This window comes from Embiotoca jacksoni, unplaced genomic scaffold, assembly GCF_022577435.1.
Source record: "Embiotoca jacksoni isolate LCO1_2020_lvr unplaced genomic scaffold, fEmbJac1.0.p SCAF_15, whole genome shotgun sequence".
Lineage (NCBI taxonomy): Eukaryota > Metazoa > Chordata > Actinopteri > Embiotocidae > Embiotoca > Embiotoca jacksoni.
The window spans coordinates 11,222,209-11,234,542 of record NW_027185285.1 but is presented as its reverse complement, the minus strand read 5'-3'; the positions used below and the strand labels follow the sequence as shown (position 1 = coordinate 11,234,542).

The window sequence follows — 12,334 nt, the reverse complement described above, 5'->3', positions numbered from 1 at the left end:
ACTTGTTTATGCCATTTCCAGCCAGAAGTAAATTATTGTTCAAATTCACTAAACATTAAAATCTGACATGTGTATGAATGACTTTTTTTTCTTTTTTTTTTTTTTTTTCTGAGCTACAGCTATTAAGATGTTTACATAATTGTTGTTTTACTGTGTTGTGCTGCTACTAATCCCCGCCCCGGACAGTGCTTTGTGCCGTGCACTTTTTAAGTCGATCAGTAGGTGGCGCGCGGCGTTTGGGTGGTGGACCGCCTACTGTTTCTTGCACGTGCTCGCCTTGCGTGGAGAGAAAAGTGCTCTGCGGAGCGCGGCTGTTGTTGTGGTTGTCATTCGCCAGAGCCCTCCCCCCCCCTCTCCCACCTCTGCTTTCTGATAGGCTCTACTGGTTGATTGACGTGCACGTCCGCGAGTCAACGTGGTCCGGGGGGCGTGGCTGCCGGTGCTCATTAGAATCCAGGTGGTCTGGCCTCATGCAGACGTCCCCGTGATGATGCGAAGTTGGACAAAAGTGACTGAAGTCAGCAGCTGAGAGCATTAACACTCACTCACTCGCATTTTGAGCGCTCCTCGTTCAGACAGACTCTCGTCTCCGACATTGGGAGGTAGACACACCGGTTGTTCATCATGTCAACAGCTAACCAAATCTTCTTTGGAGAGAGGAGCGATGTTCCTGATCTCTTAAAGTCCTTGGCAGACTATCCATTCTCCTTCCCAGCCTTTGATGACACCGGTAAGGATGTTTTTGTAATACATATATATATATATATATTTAAAGTATTACAGTGTTACTACCTGTTGCAGACTGTAACAATGTTGGTGGACTATAAGTATAAGTATGGAAGCAGTGCATCTAAATCTTTAAGGTTCTTGCGTATTTTACTTTGTGTGACACTTAATTTATGCGAGTACTTACTTTACTAGATAAAGATTTGACATAAAACATGACTATTTATATATTAGAGTAAAGATTAAACTGCCCAACAGGATATAAACAAGTTAAAATGAATAAAACTAGTTACAACATTACCAGTAATATGAATCCAATCATATGGTCCACTGGCCTTTCTGCTGCCTAACAAGTAGTTTTATTTATGAGTCACCTGCCACTTTATTAGGTACATCTATCTTTAACCAGTGCATGCGGTCCTCTAGTAAATCCCTCCCTTCTGCTGGTTATAATGTTCTGATTTTGTTTTATCTGCTGAATGTGTTCAGGTATTGATTAAACTGTATGAATGTGTATTTTGGAGGCTGCAGTCTGTGATAACCGTGTTATACTATGCAGAGAGATGTTTTTGTTATTTAGTCTACCCTCAGTGACATAAATGAGGTGTATAAGACAGTAGTTCGTTGCAAGTATGTGTAATAAACTGACCTTTGAGGGTACTTTTTGTGGTTGGAACTTAAAATAAGGAATGTAGGATAGCTGTTTTATATTGATGCGTTTCTACCATATCTCAACACTTCATTTAACACGAGGGTAAAGTTGTTACGCTAATAGACAACTTAAACTGTGACGTACAGGAAACTGCAAAACACCTGAACCCCCATTTCGATTGGGATTAAATGTTGTCTTTCATTTACTTCGCTGTTAAACTGATTGTGATAGTTTGTGGTGATCATCGCAACAGTTGATGAAAGGCTCATGGCTGCATGGAGAAACAGCAGTCGGCCGACTGCTGTTTCTCCATGCAGCCGCAACACAGCAGGCTGAAACTGATGCAATAACACTGAAACAGTCCTCACTCAAGGTCTCATCACATCATTAGTTTCTTTGTGCACTCAATAAACTTCATGTTTACTTTCTTGCTGATTTTCTTTTTTAGATTATTTTTGGGCACTTCTGCCTTTATTTGATAATGACCTTGTGGACAGACAAGAAACACGAGGAGAGAGTGAGGGAGAGTACAAAGAGATGCAGCAAAGGTCTCCAGTTAAAAGTGAACCAGATACGTTGGGATCAAGTTACTTGTTTTGTTTTTTTCTCCTCAAGCTTTGTTCAGGCAACAAAGCCATGTATTGGTCTCTCAGTGCGATGATTGCAGGGACTATAACTCATCGGTTGAGGTTGGGCAAAACCCGATTTTAAATGGACCTCCACATGTTTCCAAATAAATATACTGATGAGGCAGTTTTTGTCAGATCATAATTGTAAAAAATGCGATAGTTTGTTCATCTCCTTAGAAATGCTGTACTTACTTTGCACTTTCACAGAGCAAAGTCAAAGGTCAGGCAATATGACATAAGTGCTCTGGTGATGCAAAGCCTCAAAAGTTATAAGCAAAATCGTTTGATTGATTTAATCGAGGAAAAATTGAAGTCATCCAGCGCCTGCCATCAGAAAGTTGAGTTACACTAAATATATGCAGATTTCCCAGGTTTAAGAGGAACATGTACAGTAGCTGTATGTCATCAGCATATGTATGAAAATCCAAGTGGTAATGTGTAAATGGAATAAAAACAGGACGTAGAGTTGATCCTTTGGAGGAGGTAGATAACAATATCAAGGAGGTACGAGAGAAATCAATCAAAAGCCATGTCATAGATATCAACACATCTTTCTTTCTGTTGAACGCTCAACAGCATGAAATGCAGAACTCGAATCAAGCAAAACAGAACAGCAATCACGGTCAGGTGAGAGCCGCAAATCATGCGCCACAACAATGAGTATGTTTATAGTGAAAACTGAAGCTTTGCAGTCGAGGAAGGACGTTTTCAGCCATTTGGTTCAAAATTAGTAAACCAATCTTTTACTCAGCAACCTACATACTTTATCACTAAAGTAATAAAACATGTGCTTCCCCACTCGGCACATAAATTACACTGCTGGTATTGTGCAAAGGAAGAATTTGGACAGCGTCGTGTCGCCTCTTGGCTCCTCGGCATGATGAATGCTTGCTGTTGGAGGCAGAGTGACAAATGGACCACTTACACCGGCTACTGTAGACCTGAAACCCAGATACACAAGGCTGGGAAGACATTAGATTAAACAGACATCTTGTTTAATTACGTGTAGTAGTAGTAGTAGTAGTAGCACACACGTTTATATCACCGGAACACATTTAAAATACATGCAGAATAATTTTCATGTTGTAAACTCCAATAGAAACAGGGCTTTATTCATCGACTTGTTATCGTGGAGTAGCAACATTAACGAATGTGCTGTCGTGTTTGTTGCCTGTGCTGACATGAATTAATTAATATGCCAAGCACATGATGTGCATTGTTTTGCAGTACATTTCACTTTACTACTGTACAGTCGATTGGTGACACCCTCATTTATTTTTCATAGTGTGTTTTTTCCTCATCTTTAAGCACAATTATTGGTGACAAAAAGCGTCTTGTCTTTCCTGTAACCAGCACCTGGAGGAGTGAGGCATTCTGCACTTTCTACACTCTCGCTGTTTGTGTTGCGTCTCCTGATTAGGACGGGACTCTGAAATACGCTCGGATTTCTGTCCAACTGGTGTTCTGCTCAGACAGATCAAATCATGAGGTCAAAAACAAACAAAACCCTGTATTTCATTTGAGAAGTTTCAGAAGTTGAACGAGGCCACCTCCTGTCTCTGCTGCTGCTTCATGAGAACACGTGCAGTGTGAATGGACAGTAGAGGGCACTGAGAGCTCTTTATTCTGAGACGGGGCCAGCAGATGTTTGCATGGTTTGCACTGTGCACGCAGCAGACTTCAGCAGAACACTTGTTGTTTTTCTCCAAACTCTGCAGAGTGTTGAAGACTATATAAGGTTGCCGTAGTTACCTGTTAGATGTTTGCCCAGGTAGAGGTGAGGTATGACGCATGATCTAAGAAAAAGTGTGTGGTTACAGTGCAATACACTTTGCAGAAAAATATATATCCTATTAAATTCCGTGTGCTCACTGCTGCGTAGGCAACACAGGCGAGTAAAGAGTCCCTGATACTCTTTTAAGTATTCAATCTGAAGTGACACTTCGTTTTCCGTTGTAAAAGAAACAGCACATATTAGTGGTGAAGGCTTTTTTTTTTTTCTTATTATTATTTGCGGTCCATGTGTGAAGGTGGGGTGTTTCTGAGGCTGAACATCGTGTTCCTGAACCCAAACACCCTCGCGCTCACTGTCGCGTGCACGGAAACGTGAGATTTTTTTTTTTTCCCCCTTTTGTGGCACTCATAAAGTGTTGGTTGATACGGAACATTTAACAGCATGGAAATGTATGTTTCTTGCTTTTAAGTGCAGGGACTGTTAATTCGTTTGGACCGCGCACTGCTGGCGCATATAATCTGTGGGTTTATAAACTATCATGTGGGTCGGTACATTACAGTTTCGTCAGGCAGTAGAGACAAATTGCGCTAAATTAATGTGGAAAAAACCCTGCAGCTCTCTGGTGAAGAACGTGTCCTGCGTAAAGACTGCATATAAATGCCCTGCGTCGTTTTAAATGCCCCGTGCCAGCTGTTCCAACGGTGGCGCGTACCCTCTCCAGCTCTCCTTGCCTTGCACGTGCGAACCCTCTGAAGCCACGCCCCCCTCGACAGCTTGTACTTTCACGTGATGTAGGTGGGGGGGGGACGGGGGGCACGTGTTTGGCCACGAGTGTGTTGCTCTTGGACGAAGCGACCAAAAAAAAAAAAAGTCATGGCATGAGCACACTGCGTGTATTTTAGTGTGGGTGCACGGAGAGTTTTTGTGGATGCAGACCTGCAGTTGAGTCTGTCTGGGTTTCATGAAACTGGAACTTCCAGCCAGGAGGCCATCGCGTTTTCTATGTTATGCATATTGCCATAGACATTAACCAAATATATTAAACATGCTGGCTGTATGAGGCTGCATGTTCTGACTGCGCATCACGTTCTGCACAAATGTGCTGTACAGTGTTTCTAAGTAAATAAATGATCTCCTGTGTGTGTGTGTGTGTGTTGCCAATGAGCAGCGGTAGCGCCACTACACAGATAAAAGCAGCCGCTTCAATACATATTCATGTGACGGCCCTGACAGCCAATCAGCTCCTACTATTCCACGAGGGGGGGGGGGGGGGGGGCGTGGCACGTGATCATGAATATCCAACAAGCGCGTCCGGTGGGCAAGGAGAACAAGGGGTCTGTGTGGTGTTGTTGTTGCACCCCAAAGCGTTGATATTGACAAACCGGTCCGAAAGCAGCAGCATTGTCAAAACAAGCGGAGAGCCGCGGTTCTTTTGTGTCCGTTCTCTCTCTCGGTGTTCGAGGCAGCTCTCGGTACCGTTTTACCGCCCCGGTTTGCTCGGAGCTCGGCACGGAACAATGCCTGGCAAAGTCGCGGTGGCAGTGGCGCTTCAACCCAGCGGTAATGTCGCTTCGGCGGCTGCGGCTCCGCAGACGTCCTTCCCTTTTGTTTTAAAGAAGATTATGGACATCCCCCCTCCTAACATCCTGGAGGAAGGCGACGACGGTAAGCTTTAAACGGGGGTGAAAAAAAAAAGCTGCACAGTTCTCGTTGTTTTGTAAATCAGCTGCGAGTTAGTTCATGTTTTTGTACATTACATTGACATTACATGTATTCGGATAATAGGTCGTTAATTAGTTTATGGTTAACATGCCAAATGTTGCACGAAGCAAGTCTAATCCGAGGAAACAAAGAGAACAACAAGCTCTAACTCCTGTGTGCTGCCCTGCAAGCAGCCAAACCAGCCTGTACAGACACCTCAAGGCGGGGGCACTACTTTGGGTTTCATTAAACACACTAGTCTGGTGTTGCTTGGTTCCTAGTTCGTGTGCTTTTGGTTTGTGGTTTGGGTTGGACGCCTTTCCTCATCTGCCCAGTGATTTCCTCGAACCCTCATCCTGCTCTACTCTCTCTCTCTCTCTCTCCCTGTCAGACCCGCTGACGGGCTCTTTGGTTGTAACCCGCCTTTGTTTACCCACTTGTTTTGTCAGAGGTCACACCACTACCCCTCTCCACCCAGCCTCTCCCCACGTATGAATGGACTTGTCATGTGTGCACAGGAGAGCATTTGAACTGAATACAAGCAGCCATTTATCTAACTGCTGTTTCCTCCTGTCTGTCATGCAGAAATAGAAAAAGAGAAGCTGTGCTCCTCTGAGGATGTGGAAGGAGGTGGGGCTGTGACAGCCAGTGCTGGTGGAGCTTCACGAGGAGGAGGAGGTGGCAGCGGAAGCAGCGGAGGGGTATCAGCCTCCCTGACCCCAGCCATTTGGGAGAAGACCATTCCCTACGATGGGGAGACCTTCCACCTGGAGTACATGGACCTAGACGAGTTCCTCCTGGAGAACGGGATCCCCGTGAGCCTAGAGGAGGAGGCGCTGCAGCGGACTCTGCGCTCCGTGGAAGGCAAAGGCAAATCCATTCCCAAGGTTATTGCTACCGCGACGACTACTACCACCACCGCTCCTTCTTCTCCTGCTGCTGCAGTTGCTGTCTCCACCGCAGCATCTTCCCCCCGTGCCACCACGGTCACCTCAGATCCAGAGGAAACCGTGACAGTCACTACGTTACAACCAGCAAAACTAGAAGAGGAAGAGGAAGAGGAGGAGGAGGAGGAAGAAGAAGAAGAAGAAGAAGAAGAGGAAGAGGAAGGGCAAGAAGAGGAATCTGTGTCTGAGGAGGCACCAGCAGAAGTGGAAGGGAAGAAAAAAGGTGAGTAATTTAGATTTAGGGCATTGATATTTGTTAAACAATAACAGCCCATAGAAACATTTTAAGATGGCTTTTTTAGTTTTCCTCCTCAGATACTTGCTTTTTTATTCATATTTTCTGTTCCTGAATTAGAAAAAAAATCAGTTAGTGTCGACCCAGAATCCTAAATTCTATACCAAGAAACTGGATTTTGGAGGCTGAACAATTTGTTTCCTCAGCGTAAGATGACATAACATTAACTACCATTGCATATATAAGCAGACAGCAACTAACCAATAAAATCTCCAGGTTTCCTATAAAAACTAGAGGCAGAAAGCGGACACCGTCAGTGCTTTGCTGAGAATAATCTTAAAACCTGTAGCCTGAAACATCTGTCAGCTCAGCAACGGTCAAAATTAATCTTAATGCGCTAAAGCAAATATGTAATTCACAACCTTGAGCAGAAAAATCAGCCCTCCCAAAAGCTGAAAAGAGTTGTGGAGAGTTTGCTGTAAACATGTAAACACAGGGCACATTTTCATTCACAACTCAGTCTGAGGAGCAAAAATGTAAAAGGCCGTACGACAAAATTACAACTACAGCCTCAAAAGTTACCACAGAGTAAAAACAGTCTAACAGAATAACAAACATTGTGGGTCACATAAACAGTTGACTTATGACATAATCTTTGAATAGGTTTGAATTACACTAAACTGTTTTTTATTTTTTTTTATTTTTAGAAATGCAATATGTAGTCCTTCAAGTTGAAATAATCAAACTATTTTTATTTAGATTTATTGAAATAATAATGATAAATGTCTTTCACAGGTGCCTTAATCCCAAAGTAGTGCACTCATGCCGGTTATTTTCTCTAAAATACAGATGAAACACAAATGAACATGCAACAAATGCTCACAGTTTTGTAGCCACAACCAGCAACAGCATTTACTCTCCAGTTAACCTGAAAAATCACTCGAACTAACATGTCTGGTGTTCAAATACACGGTAATTTTGAGCACTAGTACTGTGTTAAAGTATCTATTATGATGAAAAGGTTAGATTGAAAACATTGCAGACATTTGGCAGCAGGCGTGTAAATACACTGGAGTACATATTGGAGTGGCCTCTTGTATCAAAGCTCATTACTTCCCTCCGTACTCACAGATCGTACCACTGCAGAGCGAAACACACCCTCCCCCATCGACCCAGATGCCATCGAGGTGGACATTAATTTCCAGCCGGACCCCACAGACCTGGTCCTGTCCAGCGTGCCGGGGGGAGAGCTGTTCAACCCTCGCAAGCACAAGTTTTCTGATGAGGAGCTGAAACCGCAGCCGATGATCAAGAAGGCCAAGAAAGTGTTTGTTCCCGATGAACGGAAGGTATGATTCAATCAAACTGTCAATCGACAACCAACAGATTTAGTAAAAGTTATTTTAGTGATTAATACACTAGTTATTCTTATTGTCTGTGCACATTAACGGCTGAAACGTGTGTTAGATGTAGCAAAAAATATAAAAAGAAATATTGTAATGAGCAGGGTAGAGTAAGTATAAAGGATATGCTGTAACCCTCACAGTCGCCAAATCTTCATTGAGAGAGAGAGAGAGAGAGAGAGAGAGAGAGAGAGAGAGAGGATTTCCCGGACAAATCTGATGCGTATCGCACGTTATTAAATGACAGAGTTTGATTCTGAACCAGAGGCTTCGGCCCCCGTTAGATTAAAGCATTTGCAAACAGAGCGGTGCTTTTGGATTAGAGATCAAAGATGGAGGGGGGATGTTTCCACAGCACAGATGTCCACTTGTTGGATGTTGGTCAAGTTCAACTATCCCTTTCTGTCATTGACCTTCACTGCTCTTCCCTCAGGATGATAAGTACTGGTGCAGGAGAAAGAAGAACAATCTGGCAGCAAAGCGTTCCCGCGATGCTCGGCGGCTGAAGGAGAACCAGATCACGGTGCGCGCCTCCTTCCTGGAGCGGGAAAACGCCGCGCTGAGGCAGCAAGTGTCCGAGCTGCGGAAGGACTGTGGTCTCTGTAAGAACATCCTGACCCGATATGAGTCAAAGTACGGCCCGCTGTAAAAAAACAAAAAAAAACAAATCTGAATCAAACCCATGAAGTGTCAATGAGAGAAAACGCAGAACTCCCCTCCCCGCAGAATTCAACCCAGACACAAGCACCAAGGGAATCAAAATTTGCACTGTTGTCTTCGCTTGACCTCCAGTCACTGTGTCAGGCTCCAGGTGTCGTTGCTAACACGATGCTGGAGTTCTGGATACACACTGTCAGGCAGTGAGGTATGATGGGAGCGGTGGTCAGAGGAAGGCCTGTGGAGAGCGCCTGGCTCCTACACTCAGAGAGGAATTGGACTGTGGACACTCCCATAGTCAAACACACCTGGAAAACGCGGTCTGTCTCAAGAAAGGTTCCAGAAAGTCACGAAACATGGAGAGAGCTGGCCGGCACAACAGAATCACAGGCTTTTAGATATCACACAAATCAGTTTTTATCACTGCACAGCACTTCTTAGTGGACCAAAGCATGAGTAGTGTCAGTCAGACGTTGTGTATTTAGAACGGTGCACACTTGCCGTCCCTCACTTTTCCTTGTGTTGCACTTCAGTTTATACTCCGGCTGAGCCTCCTGTACCATTTAGTTATGTGCGTTTCCACAGTGTGTAATCCACTTTTGCACTTTTTACTAAAAAAGAACCCACACACTAAGAGTGTGTAAAGATTATACTGGTGGCAGCTGTCTGCCTTATTGACCACAACCACAGTGGGAGGAGCCGTAGCTTACTAGGGGAAAAACATGCATGTCTCACACTTTAAAGCTACTCTGATTGAGTTTCCTTTTCTACTAATCTCAGATCAGCTTCCACGTAAGATTTTGTCAGACGTAAGAAAGAGACATAGTTTTTGTCTGTAGGTTTCTGCTGAAGGCTCTCCTGTGATGATCTCTTGGGCCCTCACCGGTGGAGGGGTATGTTCAAATGTTGGGATGTTTATTTTACTGCACACTGCAAGTAGAGGGCGCTAGAGTCACTGCCTGCCTGCTAAAGGTGTTGTGATGACTGGATTGATTGATTTTTCTTTTTGAAAAAAGAAAACAAAATTAGCCAGGCCCGAAGTTGATTGCTTCTAAACTTTGTAAATAGATGATTGTCTCGCGGTCTTTATTTCCTAAGACAGAGACTCTGACTGTATCTTTATTAACCCAACACTATTCTTTATATTTGCCAAATAGTCAATGAGTGCTGTATTTATTCTGATGGTAATAATGCATCTGTTGATTGTGATGTACAACATTATGTCAGATAATTCTATTTCCTCTGAGGAACAATATCTATATAATGAAACCAATGACTAAGCAGGGAATTCAATGGGTAAACTGTGCTTTTGGATGTTTGTTTTTAAAACAGATTTATATAGTTATATGGGATTGTTTTTTTTCTCTCTACAGAGATACATGTGTGTCTGAGCACACAAAGGACAGGGCACACTCTTATTTACCTCATCCGACGCTTCCTATTCTGAAACGTTAAAAGTTTCGTAGGGCTACAAAGTGGAGAGCACATTGAAAACAGCTTGGTTCCATTTGGAAAAACTTTCAATCCGAGTTGATAAATTGAGTTCTTTTTGCCAAAGTGGCTGAGTCTGAATCTGAATTAGTAAATACTTAACAGACTGTTATGGGACTCTATATCTCAAGTGTCTTTGGCTGATGCAGACTTTGCAATCAGCCTGTTTGTGCTCGTAATCGCCGTGATTTTTGGAAAGAAAAATAAATGTGGCAATAATACTCTGTTATGTAATGCTTGTTTAATTTAAGTAATGATGTTGTATGTAAATTCGCTATGATGTACTAAATAGAAATGCCCCAAAGTCATTTGTGCTTCCAGTTTAGATCCTCTGTAGTCTGGGATCCTAATGCATGAAACCCAGTAAACTTGTCTCTTTCATTTTCTTGTAAATTTAACACCAAGTGTACTTATGTCTGTAAACCATCACTGAAAACTGGACATGTTTTTGGATGGGTAAGCTGATGGTATATTGTTTATTGATCTGTCAAAAAAAAAGCAGAACATCTTTGCTACGATGTCCTGCGTGTCTGACTCGCATAATAGCACCACCTATCCTTGTGCAGCCAGCTCTTGACCTTTTGGCGAACATCAGCTGAAAACGGCATCTTTTGATCACTGTGTGGATTGTTTTCTATTTACTAAAGATTGATCTATATCGAGATACACTGGATCAGTTGGTGCTTTTGTGTTTTCTTGATTAACTATGTGTTTGTTTAAATTTCCCCGATGGCGTAGTATACCAGGCATTTCTTAGCATTGTGTTTTATTTTGCATTTTCATGCCAACTTGACTTTGACTGCATTCTGTTGTTTAGACATCAGTGTAGTCGACGATTGCAAACTTTTTAGTTCATTTTTTTTTTAACTGAATTGAATAATGCTGACTGAAGGTACAGGCCAGGAGAGGCTTTAAGACGACAATGAATCAAGATCATATTTTATACATACAAGATGTAGCAATCTCTTTCTGATGCCGAGCGCCTCGTAAAACCAGCTTGTAAAATCCCAAACTCGCTCATTGACTTTTAACAGTGAGCAGATTCTCCACTTCTACATCAACCTGCACCACCAATTGAAAAATACAAATAACAGCAGCAGCAGTTTCGACTTATTTACGTAGGCGTGTCTGCTGCCCCCTACAGTCAAAGGAAGCTGCTGCACTTTTAAAACCTAATGCCACTTATAGGCAGTAAATGTAACTACTGAATTCTCCCCTTTTATAGCAAATGTGTTCTTTGTCTTGTATTTTTACATCTAAAGCTTATTGTGGATGTTGGAACAAATATTAAAACTTCAACATGACTGTTTTACAGAAATATTTAATATCGAGATTTGTCAGGCATGTCATCATCAGATCGACCTTGTCCAGGATGATATATTTAATCAACAAACAACACGTGTGGACAAATAGAATCATTCCATGCTGTTTGTGAGTTAAAGGTTAAAATGGCATGTCAGCCACAAAAAGCTGATAGAAAACAGCAGTTCCAGCACTCTGCCTGCAGGGGGCACCGGTGTAAAACTGCTGAATGTTTTCTTTACCTGTAGGTGGCGCAAGGTAGCATGTCCACATCTGCAGGTCTAAACATCTGTTTAAGCCTCTGATCTGAAACTGCTGGCACAGGCTTCAGGTGCTTAGCATCAATCACACCATGTCCTCGTTTACTTTTCAAAGTAGCTTCAGTACTCCTGGAAAAATAAATTCAAATATCTCTATTGAAAGAATGTTTTAAAGTTTTGTGGTGTTTTGCTTTATGTTGATCTTTTTATATAAACATGTTTTTTTTGTTAGGTGTTTTTGTATCGTCCTAACCATGTATTGGATACATGCAACTGCAGTACCATGTCCTAACTGTATCTTGTATTATGCATATGAAATAAATTGGAGTTTAATGACATGTGGGCTCCTGCTTCGACCTTGCCTGAGTCATTGACCAGCTGCAGCAGCTCTAATGGGAGACACGCTGCTGCTGAGGGACAAAGAAACAGTGGAAGACAAAAGACATACAGTTTGGTGAAGGAATAGAGATCTTGATGCACGCACACACGCGCACAATCACGCCGAGTGCACATGCACACACACTCTCAAGGCTTCCTTTTTTGTCCCTGTTCCTTCGCTGCCTCCGTCTTGCTGCTCATCAGTATTCCAGAAGAGT

General features: G+C 42.8%; 1 protein-coding gene across 2 annotated transcripts; it reads left to right on the top strand.

The window, feature by feature from the left end:
* Positions 1 to 272: 272 nt before the first annotated feature.
* tefb (TEF transcription factor, PAR bZIP family member b) lies at positions 273 to 12,076 on the top strand. 2 transcript variants are annotated; one of them, XM_069149574.1, is made up of 4 exons: positions 273 to 730; positions 6,029 to 6,613; positions 7,757 to 7,974; positions 8,462 to 12,076. In XM_069149574.1, exons 1-4 carry the CDS (start codon positions 625 to 627, stop codon positions 8,675 to 8,677), a joined length of 1,125 nt encoding a protein of 374 aa, XP_069005675.1. In that variant the 5' UTR covers positions 273 to 624; the 3' UTR covers positions 8,678 to 12,076. The 2 variants fall into 2 exon arrangements, with proteins under 2 accessions (XP_069005675.1, XP_069005674.1); XM_069149573.1 differs by lacking the exon at positions 273 to 730 and adding an exon at positions 5,062 to 5,407.
* The last annotated feature ends 258 nt before the right edge of the window (positions 12,077 to 12,334 follow it).